We start from the raw sequence: 25,299 nt of genomic DNA, 5'->3' as shown, positions 1-25,299 counted from the left end.
CTTGGAGCACTTAAATCAAAGGAACAAGAACTGAACAAAGAATATGACAAGCTGAAAGATGAAGCACTCATGGCAAGAGGGAAAGAGCAAGCAAGAGGAAGAGATCCAGTTCGAAGGGATCATTCCAGAGGGCATAATAGATCTAAATCTAGATCAAAGTCAAGAGGGAAATATCACAAAGACAGAAAGTGTTATTTCTGTGGTAAAATTGGTCACATAAAGAGGTTCTGCAATGAGTTTAGAAACAAACTCAAGGAAGACAGAGAAAAGAAGCAAAACTCAGTGTCTATTGCAGAGGAGGCAGACCAATGTTCATCCGATGGTGATATGTTTATGGTGTCGAATCAAAGAATCACAAAAGAGTGGATTTTTTATTCGGGTTGCACATTTCATATGTGCCCAACTCTTGAAAATTTTATTGATTACCGAAAGGTTGATTGTGGAACTGTGCTAATGGGTAATGATAATGCTTGCAGGGTCATTGGCATAGGGAAAGTGGCGATCAAGCACTTTGATGGAACTATTCGAACGTTAAACAATGTCAGACACATTCCTGAACTAAGGAGAAATCTAGTGTCTCTTGGTGCCTTGGAAGATGAAGGTTTCAGTTACAAATCCATTAATGGTCAGATGAAGATTTCAAAGGGGTCTCTCACTGTGATGAAGGGAGAAAAGAAAAATGGATTGTACTTACTGCAAGGCGAAACCATCATGTCTTCAGAAGCAAGTATTGTAACACATCAGGAAGTGCAGATGCAACTGTGGCACCACAGGATGGGACATATGAGTGAACAGGGCATTAAGGAGTTAAACAAGCAAGGCTTATTGGGAAAGTTCAAAACAGGCTCACTTCCATTCTGTGAGACATGTATTTTGGGAAAGCACCACAGATTGAAGTTCTCTACAGCTATACATAATTCAAGAAGGCCTTTGGAATATGTACATGCGGATTTGTGGGGGTCTCACAAGGTTGGAACTCATTCAGGTAAACATTATTTTTTATCAATAATAGATGATTATAGTAGATATGTTTGGGTATATCTGCTTAAAACTAAAAATGAATGTTTGCCTAAATTTAAAGAATGGAAAATTGAGGTGGAAAATCAATATGATAGAAAATTGAAAGTGTTGAGAACTGATAATGGCCTTGAATTTATTAATGCTGAATTTAATATGTTATGTTCTGAATTTGGCATTGTTAGACATAGAACTGTTAAGCACACACCCCAGCAAAATGGAGTTGCTGAAAGGATGAATAGAACTTTATTAAATAAAGTTAGGTGCTTGTTAATTAGTTCCGGTTTGGAAAAGAGTTTTTGGGGGGAAGCTTTAGTTACTGCATGTTATTTGGTAAATAGGAGTCCTAATAGGGTATTGAACTTGAAAACACCCTATGAAATGTTGTTAGGAAAAGCACCAAGCCTTAGTCACTTAAAAGTATTTGGTTGCACTGCTTATGCTCATAAAAGGGAAGATAAACTTTATCCTAGAGCTATAAAATGTATTTTTCTTGGCTATCCTACTGGTGTAAAAGGTTACAGATTATGTACTTTTGAAAATGGAAGACCAAAAATTGTTATATCTAGAGATGTGATTTTCAATGAACATGAATTTGTGCACTTGAAAGCCGAGAAAGGTATGTTTTCTGAATGTGCAGGAAGCAACAAAGATGAGAAAGAGTTGACTGAATTTTATATAGAGCTTGGAAGGCCAACATCAACAAATGAAAAGACTCCTGCAGAAATTGATGAAAATAATGCAGAAGAACCAGCCCAAGAACCTGAAATTGAGGTGGAACGTCTTGATGTTCGTCAGGTGGACCAGACAGAACTGGAAGACTATCAGTTGGCACGGGATAGAACAAGACGAGAGATAAAGCCACCCAGAAGATACGCTGAAGCTGATCTTATAGCGTATGCACTAGCGTCAGTTTCACCTGAAGAGATACCAGATCCAACTACCTATGACGAAGCTGTATCGAGCAAATATGGGAAGAAATGGTTGGATGCTATGAATGAGGAGATGGACTCATTGAGGAAGAACAGTACGTGGATAGTGGTTCCAAGACCTCAAGGGCAGAAGGTAGTATCATGCAAGTGGATTTTCAGAATCAAGGAAGGCATGGTAGAAGGGGAACCACCAAGATACAAAGCGAGATTAGTAGCAAAAGGATTTACACAAGTTGAGGGGATAGACTACAAAGACATATTCTCACCTGTGGTGAAGTACAAAACCATTAGAATGATGCTGGCAGTTGCAGCACATGAAGATCTTGAAGTGGAACAGTTAGATGTCAAGACAGCGTTCTTAAATGGCGTCTTAGATGAAGAAATCTACATGGAGCAACCACCTGGTTTTCAGGTGGAAAACAGTAAAACAGAACTGGTGTGCTTGCTCAAGAGATCGTTGTATGGTTTAAAGCAGTCACCAAGGCAGTGGAATAAGAGGTTCAACTTGTTTGCTCAAGAAATTGGCTTTGTGAGATCAAAATTTGATTCTTGTTTGTATTACAAGGATTTGGAAACAGCAGGTACGGTATTTTTGTTGCTGTACGTTGATGATATGATGATCATAGGCAGAGATAAGACCAAGATCAAGTTCATCAAGGATAAACTCAAGAGTGAGTTTGAAATGAAAGACCTTGGACCCGTGAAGAAGATTTTAGGCATTGAAGTACTTAGAAACAAAAAGGAAGGAAAGTTGGTTCTCACTCAAAGAAGCTACATCGAAAAAGTGATGAAGAAATTCAGTTTGGAAAATTCTAAAGCTACTGCAATACCATTGGCTGGACACTTCAAATTGTCAAATGAGCAATGTCCTAAAACTGAGTTTGAAAGAAGGGAAATGGAAAAAGTTCCTTATGCAGTGGCTGTAGGATGTTTGATGTACATTATGGTAAGCACAAGACCTGATATTGCACATTCTTTAAGTGTTTTGAGCAGGTATATGTCCAACCCAGGTCCGGAGCATTGGAATGCTTTAAAATGGCTTATGAGGTACTTGAAGGGAACATCTAAGTATGGCCTAATATATCAAAGAGATCCAGGAAAAGTTGTTCTGAATGGTTATGTAGATGCTGATTATGCATCTAATAAGGACAACAGGAGGTCTACAACAGCTTATGTATTTGTCCTGAACAAAAGTTGTATAAGCTGGAAGTCACAACAACAAGTGGTAGCTTTGTCTACAACTGAGTCAGAGTTTATGGCTACTACAGAGGCGTTTAAAGAAGCAATCTGGATTCAAGGTATTCTCCAAGAGTTAAAACTCTTGAAAGGAAAAGGAACAATCTACTCGGACAGCCAGTCATCAATTCATTTATGCAAAAATCCAGTTTACCATGAGAAGAGTAAACACATTGATATTCGGCTTTATTGGATAAGAGAGAAGATTGAAGAAAGGGTACTTGAGTTGGAGAAAGTTCACACAAGTGAGAATCCAGCAGATATGGGAACTAAGGTTCTTACTTTCAGTAAGTTGAAACATTGTCTCAACTTACTGAACATTGGAAGTTGCTGAAATATGAGGAGTATATCATCATCTTCTGAGATCAATCTTGGAGAGGGTCTGTTTAATCTTTAGAGGATGAAGGTGGAATTTGTGGGTTAATCCTCCTAAAGTTTAACTGCACCAAACTAACCTTGGCTGGAACTAGAGTCAAGATTTACTTTCTTGTAAAAGCTATGTTTATAAATAGCTTATTTTATTCTGTTTTGGTTATAAGGAAAAACAGTATACGGAAGAGAGAGTTTGGAGAGAGAGAATTACAATAAGAAAAGAGTGAATCCTAGAGTGAGAAGCAGTGAAACAGAGAGATAGTGAGAAGTTCTTTGAGACTAAGAACTTGGGTTCTCTGCAGGAAGAACTGAGATTCTTCTTGAGGGGCTGCTGTGTTTTTTCTAGGCTCTTTTCTACCATTGTAAAGTGTACAAACTCAAGATTGATATAGTGGATTGGAGATGATGATGCTCAGCTGGATGTACGGCCTAAGATCGAATTGATCTTAGGACCAGAACCAGGATAAATTCTTTTGCCTCATTTCTTTTTATTTTTCTTTGATTATTGCTGGTTTCTTACTAATCTATTTGCTGATTTACGTCATCGTCAGTTTGATCTGGGCGTGTGCCAGATGAGTCTGTGGTCGAATAATTCCTAAAAATCAGAGCAAATTCCTACACTCTGGAAATCATATTGAAATAAGGAACTACTTGAAACAAGATAACTCAGATAACAATAAGTTGAATGGTACTTCAAGAGAGAGTATTGGTGAGTTTTCTTATCTTGAGGCTTTAGATGTCTCTTCAAACAATCTAGTTGGGGTTATCTCTGAAGAAACTATATTTTTCCTATAACTCAGGCTTGAGATTGAAATTAACACCAATTGGGTTCCCTCATTTCAGTTGGAAATCATAGCCTTCATATCGTTCAAGTTAGGTCCAAAATTTCCTACTTGGCTACAAACTCAATCACAACTCTTCTATCTTGACATTTCAAACTCAGATATTTCTAGTGATGTTCCTAATTGGTTCAGTGATATATCATCCAAGTTGGAGTACTTAAATATGTCTTTCAATCTTCTTTGCAGCACTTTACCACACTTTCCATTGATACGTGCTTTTATAGTTGATTTGAGTTTCAATCAATTCTATAGTTCTTTTCTATGTGAAGCCAAAGATGTGGTAACAATAATTCTTGACATGTCACAGCAACAATTTTGAGTATATACCTGTCCTTAGAGCCCTCAGAACATTGCTTGTTTCATGTTGAGAAAACTATCTTCTTCCTGCCTTTCTGAAGAACCTCCCTGTATCATAGAGACATTAAAATTGACATGAATTGAAAGTGAAAAGCATGTTTTGGCAAAAGGTGTCAACCGAGAAAGCAAAACTTACGTTAGTTATTGATGATAGCTATTATCTCTACAGATCAACGAATAGTTTTGAGGATATGTTAAACAATACTGATAGCTATTATCTCTATAGATCAACGATTAATAGAAGAAAAATACAAAGAGATCAATCAATTAATTGAGATTGCCTAAAAAGAGCAAATACATACCTCAGTTATTTGATTTAACATTCAAAGTAGTTGTGCGAAAGATTGGGATGTGACGTATGGTAAATGCAAGCTCAAAAAAATACGACATGTGGGATATGACTAATCTTTCTCCAATACTCCTTATTCTCACTGTCCTTTGTGTCGTAAATTTTCTTCAGCAGAGGACAACCACTTATACTCAAAGAGCTGAGGGAGGTTGGAAACCCTTCTTCTGATAATGTCTGCAACTCAGGGCACCACAAGATGTAAAGTTGTTGCAAGGAGGTGAGTTGACTCAGCCCATTTTTGTCCAGGCCTCTAAGTTTTGGAAATGTATGGATAGTAAGAGAGGTGATAGTGGCAGGCAGTAGTCCTTCCTCCGGAAATGATTCCAAATCTTCTTCATCTCCTTCAACTCTACATTCTTGAGATTGGGTAATGTTTGCCAATTCCATTTTATCCTCAAAAGTTGATGATAGTTTATCCTAAGTTTAGACAAACTAATGGGCAGACCACCTTCAGGAATAGCCTTTATCAATGGACAACTTCTGATTGTCAAAGATTTCAAAGATGAGAGGGAAGTCATCTTCTCTGGCAACCACATCAATTCAGGGCAATTATATATATTCAAGTCACTCAGTTTGGGAGCAATAAGTCCACCATTTGGGAAAGACACAAAGCTACGACAACAATAGATAGACAGATAAGTTAGTTCCTGACATTGACCATCGGACATTGAGAGGGCTTCAAAGTAATGGCAGTTCTTGAAAATTAATATTTCCAACGATGAAAATGGCTTCTTCTTCGCAGAACTATTCCCGTAAAACTCAGCACCCACAGTCGTTACTGAATCAAAACTTGAAATGTGAAGAATTTTTAGTGAAGGCAGTTGCCCAAGTGGTGGTAAATTGGAGCAATGCTGACTCCCACTAAGCTTTATGTCAACAATGTTGTTGAACGAATCATCCCCAATCCAATTTGGAAATTTTGTGCCTAGATAACCAAGAATCTCAATCTGCTTCAACGTTGTGTTAGGTGAAAGCATTTCAAGCACACTCTCTCCATGTTTTGGATCAACAACAACATCAACAGCAGTCCATTAAAATCTCAATTTCTCAAGTTGCTTCTTATTTAGTACATTGACTTGATCCGATGCTTTGGTAATATTGGCCACATTTTCTAACTTCTTAATGGAAAGTGCTCCTCGAAGACTTGGATGTTTTGCCAACTCTTCTATTTTAGCACCATTATCCTTTCCCACAACGAATGTTGTCAACATTTGGAGTTTCATCAATTTACTTATTTGACTTGGCATCTCTACTAGCCTAGTTTTGCTGATAATAAAATGTCTCAAATTAATGAGATGATGCATATCTTTAGGCAGAGTTTTAAGTCGATAACAATTTTCTAATTTCAATGTCTGTAAATTGTACAATACAGTTACAGATTCTGGCAACATCACAATTCTGGTGCCAGAAAGGTCTAAATAGCGAAGATATTTTAGTTCACCAATCGAATCAGCCAACTCAGTGATATTGTAACCACGAAAAGATAGAACTTTCAAACATTTCAACTTCTGCAGCAAATTGTGCACTACATCCATAGGAATACATTTAGGAAGAACAAATGAATTGGAATCATCACTTATTGACAAAAAGGTTCGCAAACGAGTAGCCTTAAAATCATAACTAGATATTTTGTCGCCATAACAAAGGACTTCCGTGGCACATCCAAGGTGACGAGTCTTCTTCTCAAACTTATCAATATCTTCATTATGCTCCAACAAATAACAATATTTTCCAGAAACAACTCTAGCCAAATCAACTATAAAGTCATGCATAACAAAATACGACTTATTATTGTAATTGGTCCTCAGTTGAAAAAACGACATAGATATTAATTCATCAAAATACTCATCACCAACTTCTTCCATTCTCCTATTCTCTTTGGAATGCTTCACCAGATTTTCTGCCATCCATATCAAGACCAACTCCTGTCTTTCAAATACATAACCTTTTGGGAATATTGAACAATAAGCAAAACACTTTTTCAAGTGTGCAGGAAGATAGCGCACTTCTAAGGCCGCTGGAAGAACCTTGCTCCTTTTATCAGTTATCTCCCAAATATTACTTGCTGCTATTTGTTCCCATCTCTCAACATTCAACGTCGATCTCAAGAGCCCTCCTAGAACTTTAGCAGCTAAAGGCAAGCCGTTACATTTCTTAGCAACTTCTCTGCCTATACTTTCTAGTTTTGGATTCTCAATAAACATATCAAGATTTCCACGAGATGCGTGTTTCGCAAATAGTTCCCAACACTCATCTTTTGATAATTCTTTAAGATAGTGTGGATCAACAGTTCCAATGCTATCTGCAACTGTTTTGTTTCTTGTTGTCACTATTATTTTGCTGCCTTTTACCCCATTATTGAAAGGCTTCATCACTTCCTTCCACTGAACATAATCATCCGCCCAAGCATCATCTAGAACAATCAAAAACTTTTTTCCCATTAACTTCTTTGCCAAATTGACTTGAAGCGAATTCAAATCCATGTCATTACGAGCATCATCCGGAGCTACTTGTTGAAGAATGGTTTTTGTCACAGCCATGGCATCAAATTTATCAGAAACGTACACCCACACCTTAAGTTCAAACATCTTCATCACTTCTTCATCATTGAAAAGGGTTTGAGCAAGGGTAGTTTTTCCAATCCCACCCATTCCCACTATGGGAATGACATCATATATCTTTTGATTACTGCCTGCATCATCTGATATCAAAGACTTCATTAAAGCATCCTTGTCATTCTTCTCTACCATAAACTTCAGGTTCATCCGGCAGAGAAGTCTTAACAAACAACATTTTTGATGGTTTCACCTCAACAACATTGTTTTCTAAATTCATGTTTCCAATTTGATTTGCTAACAACTCCAATCTCTTAAGAATCTCTTCCATGATTATGTACTTTCTATGTGAAGCCAAAGAAGAGGTAACAAGAATTCTTGACATGTCCAATAATCAATTATCAAGAAGCCTTCCTGATTGTTGGGCAAATTTCAACACTATTTTTTCTGAAGTGGTGAGATTGGCTGCAGAATTTGAATTACTTGAGTCTAGTTGGGAATGACTTTACTCGAATTCCCAAGTGTATTGCTTCTTTCAAATATCTTACACAACTCAACCTTTTATCAGGTGATTCAATTAGTGGAACTATTCCTCCCGAGCTTGGAAATCTTACCAAATTGCACTATCTAGATCTTTCATTCTCTTCTTCTAAAGATGGTGTGTTTGTTGATTATCTTGACTGGTTCTCTCGTTTCACTTCTTTGAAAACCTTTCTATTAATACTAAACGATTACTTATATTGTTACAAATATGTTTTCTTCTTGATTTGTTGCAGATCAAATCCCGTTTGTTTTCTTTAGATATGCTTTTTTTTTAACTTTAAATATGTGATAGGTAACTGGTTACCTCCATGTTTTGATATATATGTATATTTATAAGTTTTTATGGTAACCGGTTACTTATGTTACTAAAATTATAGTTAATTCTTCTTCTAATTTTTTTGATGAAGTATTTCTCTTCCTTTTCTTCAATACTTTTTTTTTTTTTACAATTGCTTATAAGATGAGATCATGTCTTATTTTTCTTCAAATTCGATGTTTCTTTTCATATTTAAGATGAGTAACTCGTCATCCCTCTTATAGCATTCAAGGAAGTTGTTTGGATCAAAGGAATTCTGAAGGAACTGAGTTTGATGAAAGGCAAGGCAACTGTGTATTCAGATAGTCAATCTGCAATACACTTGAGCAAAAACCCTGTCTACCATGAAAGATCAAAACATATTGACATAAGAATGTTTTGGATCAGAGACAAGATAGAAGAAGGAGAAATAGAGCTTGAAAAGGTACCCAGTGAAGAGAATCCTGCTGATGCAGGGACCAAAGCTCTCTCCATAGGCAGATTCCAACATTGTTTGGAACTGCTTAACATTGGACCAGGTTGAAGATGGTGGTCCACTCCCCCTTGTGATGTTCTCTAGTTTGTTTTTCTTTGGATTAAGGTGGAATTTGTAGGATTGGTAATCCAAAGAAAATCAAATCTGTTATAATAACTTAACAGCTTTTGTCAATTTCTGTTAAGTTAGTTACTAATCAGTTTTTTGTAGTTGTACACCTTGGGATTGTCATTTCAGTTAGTTAGCTCATATTGTAACTCTATTTATGGCTCTAACCTATTCATTATAAAGGTTAGAACAAATATAGAGATTAGGAGTAGTGTTTTTGGGAGAGTGAAACAGAGAGAGAAAGAGAGAAATTGTGATAGCCATTGTATGGCTTTGTGAGCTCGAGTGTGAGAGTTCTTGGGGATTTCTTTCTGTGTTGTTTCAAGAGGTGTACACTACAACTATTGGAGATTGTAATCAGCTTGATTATAGTGGAGAAAACTCCTTGGGGGAGAGCTGGAGTAGGCCTTGAATTGAGGACCGAACCAGGATAAATTCTCTTTGTTCTCTTGTTTTTTGCTTTTCTGTTGTTGCATTATGTTTGATTTCAGCTTGTGTTTTTCTTTAATTTGTGTTTGATCAACCTTTAAATTGTTGAGTCTTGTGTAGTAGGATTACTACAGGCAGGAAACAAGGATTTGATTTCCTGAGAAAATTGGAAAACTCTAGTTAATACAAAGAAATCTCTGTAGAGACCATAAAACAGGTTCTACTCCAAAGAAATATATAAAATATGACATAATGGAAAATCATAATTGGATTATAGCAAATGGTTCCATGCACTCTCTCTCCGTCCAACTGAATATATTTTCACATATATTAAATGACTCCTGAAAACTCTGGATTTTATGTTACTTCAATAAAACCATCTGACATTTTTGTAATCATCTTCACTCTTTTTTTTTTTGTTTAAAGGAACAGCAGAAAAAGTTGAAAACTCCTCAGAGCGCTATACACAAAATCAACATGGGACAGCCAAAAATCGAAGACTCGCAAGCTATAAGAATACTAGAAGAAATCAAATGAATAAATATATAATTCTTGTTATACATAAATAAATAAGAAGTTATAGGACCAAATAAAAGCCAACCTCCAAGCATGAAATCTTGAACTCATGAGGAGCCCTTCTAATAACTGAGGGAAGACAACCCAAAAGATATATATATATATATATATATATAATTATAGAATGAGAACAAAATAGAGAGTTCATTAGAAATATGGAAGGAAAAATATGGCTTCATTTAAACTTGAATTACATAAACAGCAAATGATTCATGCAAGGATTAAACATACACTTGATTTACAAGGCCTTCAATAATTGGTAAAAGGAGAAAAGATTCCTGAAACAGCGACATCTGATCTGAGTACCAAGCTAAGATCCCTTCAGACTTTCTAATGCCTAATGGAATCTAGTTTTTATTGATAAAAAGGGTGATGATAGACTAACTTTCTAACTCTGCATGCCTCTGTATGAACTTGAAGTTAATCAAGTAATAGGTTTCTCCAAATAATCCATTATATTTTATTATATGATGTATTAGAATTTTTCAAACAGAATTAGAAGGGTACTAATACTATAAAGAATTACCTTGTAATTGTCCCATCCATTTCCATTTATATATTTTGGCATCAACCTATGGTGCAATATAGTTATACGAAAGCAATAAGAATCTAGATGTATATTTCAAGCAAAGCTAATATTACTTCAAAAATATATGGAAAAGAATATAAATGAGAGAACTTGGCCAAGAGCGATATTAGTAAAAAAAAAAAAATTACACTGCTATCCATTGTCATCAATATAAGCAATAAGCGAATAAAACAAAAGAGCACCATCTGTAATAGCCCATTAAAGGCTTCATGTATGACATATATGCAAATCAAGCATAGAAATCCTTCCACGATAACATAATGATTCATATAATTTAGAGGAAAATAAATAGTGATTTTTAATTGTCTCTACAACTAGTAAAAGAAATCAGACTATTTAATTTAAAAGATAGCAAAAGTATGAACTAATAAGAGCAAACTAGCAAATCAGATACTACATTTATACGCCAAATGCAGAGTTCCAAGATATATATATATATATATATATATATATATATATAACAAAAATAGAAAAGACGAACACTCACCTGTAAGGACCTCAAGCCATGCATAACCACTGTTTCAAAACAAAAGCATAACGGCTTCTCAGAATAGCAAACAAAAAGGTTTTAGTAATACAACAAACGAAAGAAAATTGACCTTTTATTAGAGTCAAAAGAATAAATTTCACTCACATATTCCATTTAAATTCTAGAAAAGGAGAATGTCATACGTTCAAGGTTTGATTCCGAAACATCTATAAGCACTAGAAATAGTTCCTCCAAGAGTCTAGACAGAATAGACTAAATGTTCTCTCAACTTTCGAAAATAAGTAGAAAAAACATTTTATTTTCTTTCTCCATTCAGCAACCACCAAAGTTTATTGCCTATATTTGAACCATCCAATTGTGAAATGGCATGATATACTTTCTCAGTGAACAAATAATGATTGTCCTAATTTTTCTTTTATATGAAACATGCAGACAGAATTAAAAAATAACAATGAAAATACACAAGTTAATTGTAAGCCATAGATTAGTCATAAGTTCTTGTGCAAGATTCTCCTTCTCAAATTTCTGAAATTACAAAGATTATACAGAAACAATAAGAAAACAATAACTACAGTAAACTTGGAAAAAGAAAGAATAACAAGTATGCTAATTTATCAAACACATAATGCAAGAATCCCACAATCTAATTTAACACTTTAGGGCATTTTAACAAGCTTTCAACACTCTTCAAGGCATTTTGTCGAACACATGGTTTGCAACAAAGACAAACTCCTCCAAATACATTGACCAAGTACTTTCACATGGTTTCGGTCATTTAAATTGGCAAAAGAATCCCACAATCTAGTAGTTTGGTCGACCAAAAGACTTACATGGTTTCAATCAATCTTTTAGATAATAGTTCTTTCAATTAGTTTATTATGGAATATGATATGCACCAAAAGGGGTAAAGCATTTGATGATTGACTTGTCAATGAATCAAACAACGATTGCAACAAGCAATATCCAGAAAAATTTCAAAGGCAAGGAAAAACAAATGTTGGCGAAAACATATCATGATCAGTCTGTTTCGTACATTGATCTAAAGAATCCCTTCTCTTCCTTCTCCCTCCAGCTCCATTCACACACACAAATTAAAAATATTATTTGGTACCTGTGTTTTATCGAAATAAAAACTTTTTATATGATATTCTGTAATTTAAAATTGTACATAATTGAACATGTTTAGAGTGTCTTTGGGTTCTATCGAAGATTAGAAAAACTTTGTGGTAAGTTCACCGTTTAAGCATAATGATACTCGGTATGTTTATTGATATTGTATTATATGTTATTGATTGGCATGGGCCTTGTTGCTGCCTTTAAAATTTGTATTTCAAGTGGCCAAGTAAGTTTGGAGTGTATAAAATTAAACTAAATAATGTTTTCTCTCATATTATTTCTTCCATGTTTACCTTTTTAAATAGATTCCTCTGGTGATGAAGATCAGACTTAGTGGCTGCAAGGATTCTAAGAGTTCAAAGTTTAAAAGCAACAGAATTAAAGGGTCAAGCTTGAAGCATTTGAATCTCTATACTGTTTTTAGTAGCTGATGCTTTTGACTATTGTTAAGTAAGTTTGTAAACTTTGTTTCTACAATTACACTTACCAAACAAAGATTAACTTTCTCTTAATAGTCTTTATCAAAACCAGAGATTCAAACACTTGATGTTCAACCAAGTCCTAAAGATTAAAGAGAGTAAATAGCTCATTACCACTTATAATGTTATGAAGACTTTCTTCACAAATATTGTTACACCTAAAGTTTGAAGCTGTGAATAGTTTCTTAGTATGAGATGCACTGAATTTGAAGCTGTTATTAAGTCTACGACATATCCAAAACAAAAGAAAACATCTAATCTCTCTCCAATCAATTCTATGGTTCTATTCCCTCTTCTCTCTCTCCAATGCAACCAATTTATATCTCTCCAATAATAATTTGACTAGTTGCAGCTCTTTTCTATGTGAAGCCAAAGAAGAGGTAACAAGAATTCTTGACATGTCCAATAATCAATTATCATGAAGCCTTCCTGATTGTTGGGCAAATTTCAACACTCTATTTGAATTACTTGAGTCTAGTTGGGAATGACTTTACTCTAATTCCCAAGTCTATTGCTTCTTTCAAATATCTTACACATCTCAACCTTTTATCAGGTGATTCAATTAGTGGAACTATTCCTCCCGAGCTTGGAAATCTTACAAAATTGCACTATCTAGATCTTTCATTCTCTTCTTCTAAAGATGGTGTGTTTGTTGATTATCTTGACTGGCTCTCTCGTTTCACTTCTTTGAAAACCTTTCTATTAATACTAAACGATTACTTACAAATATGCTTTATTCTTCTTTTGTTGCAGATCAAATCCCGTTTGTTTTCTTTAGATATGTTTTTTTTTTAACTTCAAATATGCGATAGGTAACTGGTTACCTCCACGTTTTGATATATATGTATATTTATAAATTTTTATGGTAATCAGTTACTTATGTTACTAAAATTATAGTTAATTCTTCTTCTAATTTTTTTGATGAAGTATTTCTCTTCCTTTTCTTCAATACTTTTTGTTTTTTACAATTGCTTATAAGATGAGATCATGTCCTTTTTTTTTTCAAATTCTATGTTTCTTTTCATATTTAAGATGAGTAACTCGTCATCCCTCTTATAGCAGAATGTTACTCATTTCAGAGTAACTGATTACCCCTCATGATAATATATTATTTAACCTAGATAAAAAAATAAAATTAGAACCGTTCATTCCAATCAAATGATTCGCAGCTGCCAATATACTTCGTGGTAACAAAAATATATATCAAGATTCAATCTACGATTCATATTTCGTCAACCAATTCTTCCTAATTCACATCTTTGTTGGGTAATCAATTAAATAACTGACCCAAACTTTAAAAAAAAAAAACATACAATAAAAGTCTTAAATATATATCTACAATAAATAAAAAAATTAATATTACAAAAAATCTTTGAAAACAATCTCAGAAAAATTTAATGTAAAATTAGTTATATAATGTAATATAAATAAAAATAATTCAATTTTATAAAAATAACACTTAGAAAAAAGATTATACATACTCAGTTAAATTGTACACATTTTTTTCACTTTATGACGTGTATTCAAAGTTAGACATAAATATATATATGAAAAATAGATGTATCAATAATGAATAAATAGATAGTATTTTTTATATATATTGTTATGGTGAATATTATTCATAAGATTCTACTTACTATAATATTGGCAACGGATTGTTATATATTTTTGTAATGATGTTAGTATATACTATCGGCTAGCATAGTAATTTGTTTTAATATGTTCTCTAATTTCTTATTAAAAATACATTCTTTCCTAATCGATATTCATACATTTATTGATTTTAAATACTTTTCTCTTTTTTTTTAAAAAAAATGGTATAAGATATGAGGTACAAATAAATCATTTAATATCTTGCATTAACATATTGCTAAGTTTGGATGATTAAGACTACAAAAATTAGACAAAAGAAGAAAAAGAAATTAAGACAAAAGACCAAGTGTGCCCAATGGGCTCTTTCAACGCATTAACTTTTCCCCTTGACTTGGTAGTTGGTAGTTGAACGTAATATACAAGTTAGAAAATATTTGAGGGTATTTTAGTCATTTCATTTGGGTGTACCAAAGAGCTTAGATATACATAGAAAATGCTTTTTTTTATTCTTCCAACTATATCACTTATAAGATTTTTGCTTGGGAAAAATACCCACAAATTATAGTATTTGTAAACTTTTGCTTATTGTGTCTAAAATAGTAACGGTTTGCAGATGTGGTAGTTAAAAAATATTTTTATTAATTAATAGATTTTAACTTAGAAAAAATAAATTAAAATAATTTTAAAAATATAAAATTAATAAAAGTTGATTTTTAAATTTATTAAATTATATAAAATCCAATAAATAAACATAAATAGTTTTTAATACAAATATAATTTTAAAAAAACTAAAATCAATATTTCTAAAACTAAGTTATACTTTGAACAAAACTAAATTAAAATCTTTAATTTTTTGCTTGATTGTTTTATAAATGTGTTTGATTATCTACGTTTGAAATATATATTTGGCTAAGTTTTTAATTTAATTTAGTTTAGAAATATTGATTTTAGTTTTTTCAAAATTATATTTGAATTAAAAAAAATTATGTTTATTAATTTTTTTTAATATTCAATATAGTTTAAAAATAATTTTTTATTAAATTTTTACTTTTTAAAATGATTTTTATTTATTTATTCTATTTTAAAATCAATTAGTTAATTAAAAAAAAAAAATATTTTTTTAACTCAAACTGTAACTATTTTGGACGAAAAGAGAAAAAATCTACAACTTTTCCCTCACTTTTACTTCAATTAATTTTCTCCCCACTTTGAACTTAAAATTAAATCCCTCCACTTTTTTTTCTTACTAAAATCCAAGCTTCAAACACAACCTTAGTAAATTTAAGTTCCTAATAGCCTATTGAAGACATGAGAGGTCATTTGGTCAATGTAGCGTGGACGTTACCTTCAAATTTAGGTTGACGTTTTTATTGTTTAGTCAAAGTCAAGTTTAAGGTCCTTAATTTTCCTATTACTAGGTGCAAGAAATGTGCAATGTACATTTGTTTAGTTTTTTTTTTTTAAATGATTAAATATATTTATTAAGTTTTTATGATTGTCATATAAATTTAAATAAATAAATAATATTATATATAAAAGACTAACATAAACATATTAAAAGAAAAATTAAATATAAACATTGTTAATAATTTTTTCAAAAAAAATATTATGATAACATTTTAGATCATAAACTATACTATTTAATGTATAAAATTCATGATATTATTCAAATCACACATTTATAATTGGAAATAAATTTTTTTATTCTTCATAAAAGATAAATGTTATTCTAATTTCTTGTATATTATATATTATTATAATAATATTTTTTTATAATATTTGAATTTATATTAATATAATTATAAATTATATAGTTTTATAATTATATTAATATTAAACGATTGCTTATATCATTACAAATATGCTTTCTTCTTCTTTTGTTGCAGACCAAATCTCGTTTGTTTTCTTTAGATATGTTTTTTTTAAACTTCAAACCTGCGATAGGTAACTAGTTACCTCCACGTTCTGATATATATGTATATTTATAAGTTTTTTTAATGGTAATCGGTTACCTATTGTTGACCTTGATTTTGGTCAACTAACACGGAGTCAAAAATGCTTGATGTGGACAAATATGTTGAAATGAAGTAATGACAAAAACAATAAAGCACACAAGAGTTTATAGTAGTTCGGCCCCAGAATCTGGTAATAACCTATGTCCACTTGAGTTATTATTGATATAAGATTCAAATGAGTGATCAAAGAACTAGGGTTCAATGAGTTTCACCAATCTCTGAAGAACAAAACAATATATCGAATGTAATAGCTCTAATTCACTCGTAAACCTCTAGTCTCTAGTAATTAGAAAGCCAAAAGTTCAAAAGTCCCATTCCTTGAGCTATTTTTCTCTATTTATAGGCTCAAGGAAGATTACATTAATTTGTTACAGATATTCTTTCCTAAATAATCGGATACTCAGGAAATCATGGGAGATCATTTCGGATATGATCATAACTGCATAAGATTTACTCCAAATATAACAAGTATACGACCAAGCTGGTCGTATATAACAGTTGAGCGTTGCGCCACAGAAATCTTTCTAGTCGATGGTTGAACAAGACTTCCGCCAGGTGTCAGCCACGTGTACTAAATGTCTGCCATGTCATCCATGCCTGTTTTTTGGATAACACCTATGTTACTAAAAATATAGTTAATTCTATTTCTACCTTTTTTGCTGAAGTATTATTCTTTCTTTTCTTCAATACTTTTTTATTTTTACAATTTCTTATAAGATGAGATTATGTCTTATTTTTCTTCAAATTCGATGTTTCTTTTCATATTTAAGATAAGTAACTCGTCATCCCTCTTATGGTAGAAGGTTACTCATCTCAGGGTAACTGATTACCGCTCATGATAACATATTATTTAACCTAGATCTAAAAAACAAAATGGAACCGTTCATTCCAATCAAATGATTTGCAACTGCCAATATATTTCCTGATAACAAAAATGTATTGTTCTGAGGTATATCAAGATTCAGTTTACGGTTCATATTTCGTCAATCAATTCTTCGTAATTCACATATTTGTTGGGTAATCAATTAAGTAACTGAATACCTCACCCAAACCTATAAAAAAAAATACAATAAAAGTCTTAGATATATATATATATATATATATATGTATACAATAAATAAATAAAAAACTAATATTACAAAAAATCTTTGAAAACAATCCTTACAAAAATTTAATGTAAAAATAGTTATATAATATAATATAAATAAAATTAATTCAATTTTATAAAAATAACACTTAGAAAAAAGATTATACATACTCAGTAAAATTGTACACACTTTTTTCACTTTATGATGTGTATTCTTAGACATAAATATATATGAAAAATACATGTATCAATAATGAATAAATAGATAGTGTTTTTTATATATATTGTTATGGTGAATATTATTCATAAGATTTCATGTACTATAATATTAGCAACGGATTGCCTTATATATTTTTGTAATGATGTTAGCATATACTATGTAGCATCTATCTGCTAGCATAGTAAATTGTTTTAATATATTGTATTAATTAGTATGACTTAAATGACAGAAAAAAAAACATTCTTTTAATATATTATCAATTGTTTTCTTCTTCAACCTATTGTATTATTTAGTTTAATATGTTCTCTAATTTCTTATCAAAAATACATTCTTTCCCAATCGATATTCATACATTTATTGATTTTAATTACTTTTCTCTTTTTTTTTTTAATAATGGTATAAGATATGAGGTACAAATAAATCATTTAATATCTTGCATAATATATAGCTGAGTGGGCTCTTTCAAGGTTTTAATGTTCCCATTGACTTGGTAGTTGAACGTAATATACAAGTTAGAAAATATTGGAGGGTATTTTAGTCATTTTATTTGGGTGTACTGGCATCCAAAGATCTTAGATATACAGATAAAATGCTTTTTAATACAAATATAATTTAAAAAAAAAAAAACTAAAATCAATATTTCTAAACTAAGTTATACTCTGAACTAAACTAAATTAAAATATTTAATTTTTTGCTTGATTATTTTCTAAATGTGTTTTATTATCTACGTTTGAAATATATATTTAGTTGAGTTTTTAATTTAATTTAGTTTAGAAATATTGATTTTAGTTTTTTCAAAATTATATTTGAATTAAAATAAATATGTTTATTGATTTTTTATAATATTTAATATAGTTTAAATATAAATTTTTATTAATTTTTTACTTTTGAAAATGATTTTTATTTATTTATTCTATTTTAAAATCAATTAATTAATTAAACAATTACTTAAAAAAAAAATTAATTATCACGTCAGCAAACCGTTACTATTTTGGACGGAAGGGGAAAAAATTTACAAGTGCTACAGTTTAAGGGAAAAATAACATTTTTTTCCGTGAATCAAGAGATCCAATGCATTTTGCTTACAATTTTTCCCTCACTTTTACTTCAATTAATTCCCCCCCCCCCCTCCATTTTGAACTTAAAATTAAATCCGTCCACTTTTTTTTTCTTACTGAAATCCAAGCTTCAAACACAATCTTAGTGAATTTTAAGTTCCTACAAATTAGGTCGAGGTCTTTATCTTTTAGTCAAAGTCAAGGTCAAGTTCTTAATTTACTTATTTTAAGAAATATGCAATATATATTTGTTTAGTTTTATTTTTTTTTAAATATTAAATATATTTATTAAGTTTTTATGATTGCCATATAAATTTAAATAAATAAATAATATTATATAAAAAAGACTAACATAAACATATTAAAAGGAAAAATTAAATATAAACATTGTTAATGGTTTTTTCAAAAAAAAATTATGATAACATTTTAGATCATAAACTATATTATTTAATGTATAAAAAATTCTTTGATATTATTCAAACATATTTATAATTGGAGAATAAGTTTTTTTATTTTTCATAAAAAATAAATGTTATTCTAATTTCTTGTATATTATATATTATTATAATAATGATATTTTATAATATTTGAATTTATATTAATATAATTAATAAATATATATTTTTAATAATTTTAAAGATATATTCTATTAAATATTTGCAATATTCTATTAAAGTTAACAAAAAAATCGCAAAAAAAATTATGTTTTCTACACACTTGAGATTTTTTTTTCACTTTTACCTATTGTATTAATTATTTTGATATATTCTCCAATTCCATATAAAAAAATACATTATTTCCCACATAATATTCACAGGTTTATTGTTTTTAAATAATTTATGTACTACCAAATTTTTTTAAAATAAAATAAAAACAATGTGTGCAAGATAAGAGATACAAATAATCAATTATCTAAGAAAAGAAAAAGAATAATTGTAAATAAGACAAGAAAAAGAATTAAATTCCAACAATTATGAGTTTGGTGGTAAGTGTGCCTTAAAGAGTTGGTAGTTGGATGTAATAAACAAGTTAGAATATGGGAGGGTAATTTGGTCATTTCGATTATCCATAGAGCTGTCTACGTAATATACAGTTATATATAAATAATATAGATTTGTTCGGATCATTCCACTTTTCATATATAGTTTGAGTACTTTGATTAATTGTTATTATTCCATTATAATAATGAGGATTATGATAATATTAGTAGTGTGGCTTCTTTTCTTGCTTACCACCGCTGCTCATGTACGGTGTGATGATGGTGATCAACAAGGCAGTCGGTGCATAGAGAAGGAGAAAGAGGCTCTCCTCAGCTTTAAGAGAGTTGCTGATCCAGGTAACCTTCTTTCTTGGGCAACTAATAGTTCCAACCAAAACTGTTGTAACTGGAAAGGAATCACTTGTGATAACCAAACCAATCATGTCGTTGCTATTGATTATTTGGGTTATTATGGAGCACAACTTGGTGGTGAGATTGGTTGCTCCTTGGCTGAGCTGCACTACTTGAATTACTTGAGTCTATCTGACAATAACTTTACTCGAATTCCCAAGTGTATTGGTTCTTTCAAACTTCTCACGCATCTTGACCTTTCATATAATCCAATTAGTGGTGCCATTCCCCCTGAGTTTGGAAATCTTACCAAATTGCAGGATCTTCATCTTTCTTATAATGATAGTATATATGTTGATAGTCTTGAGTGGCTCTCTCGTCTCACTTCTTTGAAGACCTTTGCATTGTATGAGGCCAATTTTACTAAAGCAGGGCTTGAATCATTTAGAGTGCCACCTTTCTTATCAGACTTGGACCTATCAGATTGTCTACTTCCCAAAGTAGATCTTTCATCTCTTTCCCCTTCGAATTATTCGTCTAATTTTCTAAAAACTCTCACACTTGATGGTAATTCAATACATCCCACTGCAATTACTTGGTTTTTAAACTCAAGTAATAATCTTTTTGAACTTACTATGTCAGTGAACATCATAGATGGTTTATTTCCAGATTCCATTAGAGGACAAAAATCTTTGTCAGAAGTTTATTTGACTGGAAACAAAGCTGAACTTGAAAATGGAGTACTAAAGTCCTTGGGGAATCTTTCCAACATGCAGATCTTAGATTTATCTTACAACAACCTTAGTGGTACCTTACATAATGTTTTAGAAAATCTAGCAGGTTCTGCCAAGAATTCATTAGAGACTTTATATTTAGATGACAACCAACTTAGTGGGTCAATTCTTGAGGATGCTGAAAACACATTCCCATCTCTGAAAGTGCTAGATCTTGCTAATAATCGGTTGGAAGGTACTTTTCCTAGCCACTTGGGTCGATTTCCAAGTCTTGAAACATTGCGTTTGTATGACAACCAACTCACAGGACCATTACCTGATCTTTCATCAATGCTAAACTTGACATATTTTTATGCAAGTAACAATAGGTTTAATGGTACTTCAACTGAGAGTATTATTGGTGGACTATCTCATCTTGAGTATTTAGAAGTCTCTTCAAACTCTCTTGTTGGGGTTATCTCTGAAGTGGACCTAATTAAGTATCCCAAATTGGAGAGTCTATCTTTTTCCTATAACTCAGCTTTGAGATTGAAGTTCAACTCCAATTGGGTTCCTCCATTTCAGTTGCAAACCATAGAACTCGCATCTTGCAAGTTAGGTCCACAATTTCCTAGTTGGCTACAAACTCAATCACAACTCTCCCGTCTTGACATTTCAGATAATGATATTTCTAGTGTTGTTCCCAATTGGTTCAGTAATATATCATCCGGGTTGCGGCACTTAAATATGTCTTTCAATCTTCTTTATAGTACCTTGCCACATTTTCCATTGATAGGTGCTCAGATTACAGTAGTTGATTTGAGTTTCAATAAATTCCATGGTTCTATTCCATCTTCTCTCTCCAATGCATCCAATTTAAATCTCTCCCATAATAATTTCACTAGTTGCAGCTCCTTTCTATGTGAAGCAAAATATGCGGCAACAGAATTTCTTGACATGTCCAATAATCAATTATTCGGAAGCCTTCCTGATTGTTGGGGGAATTTCAACAGTAGTCTATATTTTCTGAAGTTAGATTACAATGACTTCTCAAGAGAGATCCCAAGTTCCATTGGAAGTTTGACAAATATTCAATCTCTACAATTGGGGAACAACAACTTTTCAGGAGCTTTGCCTTCTACATTGGAGAACTGTATTAATCTGCAAGCTTTGGATTTTGGATGGAATAGTTTGGAAGGAACAATACCGTCATGGATTGGTGAAAGATTTGCATCATTAGTTTTTCTTAATCTGAAATCAAATAAATTTGTTGGAAACATACCATTGAGTCTCTGCCATCTTTCTCATATCCAAATATTGGATCTCTCCTTGAATGGTTTAAGTGGTGTTATTCCTTCATGCCTTGCGAATTTCACATCAATGCTCCACTCATATTATACATTTACAAAGATTCAGATAATAGGACGTGGTTACACTGGAGACCTAAGTCTTTCATCACACATTATTTGGAAAGGAGTAGAATATGAATATCAAAGTATTCTTGGTTTGTTAAGACTTATTGATTTATCGAGTAATAAATTGACTGGAGAGATTCCAGCTGAAGTGACGCGTCTTGTGGAATTGACTCAGTTAAACTTATCACGGAACGAGTTGAGTGGACACATTCCTGAAAAGATTGGGAACTTGGGAAAGTTAGAATCTTTGGACTTGTCTCATAACAAGCTTTCCGGTAAAATTCCCAAAAGCTTGGCGGAATTATCTCTTCTGGATCATTTGGATTTGTCAAACAACCAATTGTCAGGAAAAATCCCTACAAGCACTCAACTGCAAAGTTTCAATGCTTCTGCATATACCATGAACCATGGACTCTTTGGGCCTCCTCTAACCGATTGGCATGAAAGCGGAACTTCACCAGATGGTTTTTTGGCTTCAACTCATGATCAAGAAGATGAAACATGGTTTAACTTGTCATGGTTTTATAAAGGGATTGGAGTTGGATTCACTATTGGATTTTGTGGAGTTTGTATCAATTTTGTGATAATAAACTATTATTGGAGAAATTCTTACTTTATGTTCATGCATAGCGTAAGAAATATTCTATCAAAGGGACTGTTGAGGAGAACGCTAGCTTGGATTGACAGGTTAGTAGTACGTATAATATTAATGGTATTTCTCATCTCTAATTATTATATGATATTTTTTTTTCGAAAATTCAGTCTAATTAAATTATAACTTTGTTTATATATATATTTCTGGAATGCATGTGCCAAAATACAGTAGCCACTAAGGGGTAGACATTGCATTTTCCTCTAAAATACTAGATTATGAGAAAAAATATTCTTAAATTTTCATTACTTTCCAACTTAATTCTATTTTTTTTACAGCACCAATAGATTTATTTGGACGAGAAATCTTTAATATTTTTTTTTTCAATTCAGACCTCTACGAAGGGCTGGAGGGGATCATGCCCTCCCAATTTTTCCTTTTAATATTTTATTACAATATATTTATTTATTTTAAATATATATATGTAAAAACTTATACATTTATATACATATGTATATTGTATGAATTTTAGTCTAATCTTATTAAAAAAAACAAACAAAATTGGCCTTCTTAAAACTAAACAAGATTATGTTTTCTCTCATATATGGTTCTCTCATGTTTACTTTTCTCATTAGATCCCTCAGTTGATGAAGACCAGACTTAGTAGCTGCAAGGATTCTTAAGAGTTCAAAGTTAGAAAGCCAAAGAACCGGTCAAGCATGGAGCATTTGAATAATCTGTATTATGAAGAATCCTACTTTTTCAATCCTTGTTTTTAGTAGCTGATGCTTTTGACTATATATGTGTTGTGAAATAAGTTTGTAAACTTTGGTTTTAATTAAGTATTTCCAGTAAACTGTTTTCATTGTCATGTTTTAAGAAAAATAAAATTAATTAAATCAATATATCTAGCTTTTCCCTGTGATATGATGATGTACTTTCTTATCAGTAAATTGAAACAAAAAAATGTACAAGAGGAAAGTCAAAACATCACTTACCAAAGATCAATTTTCTCTTAATAGGAGCTAGTAGTTTTTATGAGAACAAGAGATTGAAACACTTGATGTTCAACTCATAATGTTAAACTCAATTTATAATAAATAATATCTATATGAAAGATTAAAGAGAAGCGGATTAAACTCATTACAACTCATAATGTTATGAAGACCTTCACAAATATTGTTCAGAAATACTTGGCCAGTTGAAATACACTTGGTGCTATTCCTTCTTGCTTTGCAAATTTCACATCAATGGTTCAGAACAATAACGCTACAAGTCCCAACATTTTGATAACCTATGGTCCTGAATATATGGAAGAGTATCAAAGTCTTGCATCACGGGTTATTCGTAAAGGAATAGAGTATGAATATAAGAGTATTCTTGGTTTGCTAAGACTGATTGATCTATCGAGTAATAAATTGGCTGGAGAGATACCTGTTTACATGACTCGTCTTTTGGAATTGACTCAGTTAAACTTATCACGAAACGAGTTGAGTGGAAACATTCTGCTATCCCCAAAAAATGGAGGTCGATGACATGGCAATAGAGGTGACAAGTGGCAGTACATGGTCCGTAAAAGACACATTAAATAGTCAATAAATACATTGACTCCTCAGAGTTGTGATAAAATTTTGATTGGCTTGAGAAGTGTCATGACCGACCAGGCATGACCTTGTCCGACCAGTCACGACATTACTGCCCAGGAGTGACATTGCTGCCCCAAGAGTGACATGCTAGACCGGAGTGCCATGTTAGAGGAGAGACATGGCATGCTAGACCAGAGTGCCATGTTAGAGGAGAGACATGGCATGCTAGACCAGAGTGCCATGTTGGACCAGAGGAGTGCATGTCCTACCACTTGCATATGTCCAGCATGCATGTGTCCGACCAGCACTTGCATGTCATACCACTTGCATATTTCCAGCATGCATGTGTCCGACCAGCGCTTGCATGTCCTACCAGCAAGTGGTCCTACCAGCAAGTGTATGTCCTACCAGCATGCACATGTCCGACCAGCAAGTGTATATCCTACCAGCTAAGTGCGTGACTATCCAGTAGAGGTGTGTTCGACCAGCTTGAAGGAGATATGGATCAACTAGATAGAGGAGGACTAAGTCAAGATTCCTAGAAACGGCTCCAACAAGAACCGGTCTTGGCACACGCGGGAATCTCTCATTCTTCCCACAAGTTGGGTGTTCTGTTATATTTTGAATATTTTTGTAATTTAAATGTAATAAATATAATCAAATATCCCGATTCTAGGGGAGAGCAGAGGTATGATCCTAAGCCTATAAATATATGGCTTATGAGATGAGAGAGGGGGCTTCTTCTTTTGGGACTTTTGGAAATTTTGGGCTTGAGTTTTCTAGAGAGAAAAAGTACCTGTAATTGAAAGAATTCTTGTATTTTTATAATCTGTACTGAAGAAACTCAGTTGGCTCAGTTCATCTGATCTTGAGTACAGATCTATAATCACAACTCTAAGTGGATTAGGC

At 32.1% G+C, this 25,299-nt stretch overlaps 3 protein-coding genes and 1 long non-coding RNA gene across 4 annotated transcripts; 1 reads left to right on the top strand and 3 right to left on the bottom strand.

Annotated features, from left to right (window-relative positions):
- Nucleotides 1-4,741: 4,741 nt before the first annotated feature.
- LOC133784779 (putative disease resistance protein At3g14460) lies at nt 4,742-6,082 on the bottom strand. Its single transcript, XM_062224054.1, has 3 exons — nt 5,459-6,082; nt 5,142-5,279; nt 4,742-4,804 (listed from the first exon to the last, which is right to left on the bottom strand). The coding sequence occupies exons 1-3, from the start codon at nt 6,080-6,082 to the stop codon at nt 4,742-4,744; spliced, it is 825 nt and encodes a 274-aa protein (XP_062080038.1).
- Nucleotides 6,083-6,136: 54 nt separating this feature from the next.
- LOC133784778 (putative disease resistance RPP13-like protein 1) lies at nt 6,137-8,078 on the bottom strand. The gene has a single exon (XM_062224053.1). The coding sequence runs from the start codon at nt 7,868-7,870 to the stop codon at nt 6,137-6,139; it is 1,734 nt and encodes a 577-aa protein (XP_062080037.1). The 5' UTR covers nt 7,871-8,078.
- Nucleotides 8,079-8,110: 32 nt separating this feature from the next.
- Nucleotides 8,111-12,402, bottom strand: LOC133781767 (uncharacterized). The gene is made up of 3 exons (XR_009870264.1): nt 12,220-12,402; nt 11,184-11,212; nt 8,111-9,688 (listed from the first exon to the last, which is right to left on the bottom strand). It is a non-coding gene; the product is annotated as an uncharacterized LOC133781767 (long non-coding RNA).
- A 7,537-nt stretch (nt 12,403-19,939) lies between these two features.
- On the top strand, nt 19,940-23,711 carry LOC133784777 (receptor-like protein EIX2). The gene is made up of 2 exons (XM_062224052.1): nt 19,940-22,899; nt 23,440-23,711. The coding sequence occupies exons 1-2, from the start codon at nt 19,940-19,942 to the stop codon at nt 23,450-23,452; spliced, it is 2,973 nt and encodes a 990-aa protein (XP_062080036.1). The 3' UTR covers nt 23,453-23,711.
- The last annotated feature ends 1,588 nt before the right edge of the window (nt 23,712-25,299 follow it).

Source organism: Humulus lupulus, chromosome 6 (assembly GCF_963169125.1).
Source record: "Humulus lupulus chromosome 6, drHumLupu1.1, whole genome shotgun sequence".
Lineage (NCBI taxonomy): Eukaryota > Viridiplantae > Streptophyta > Magnoliopsida > Rosales > Cannabaceae > Humulus > Humulus lupulus.
The sequence above is the reverse complement of the archived record's forward strand: the minus strand, read 5'-3'. Positions and strand labels throughout refer to the sequence as shown.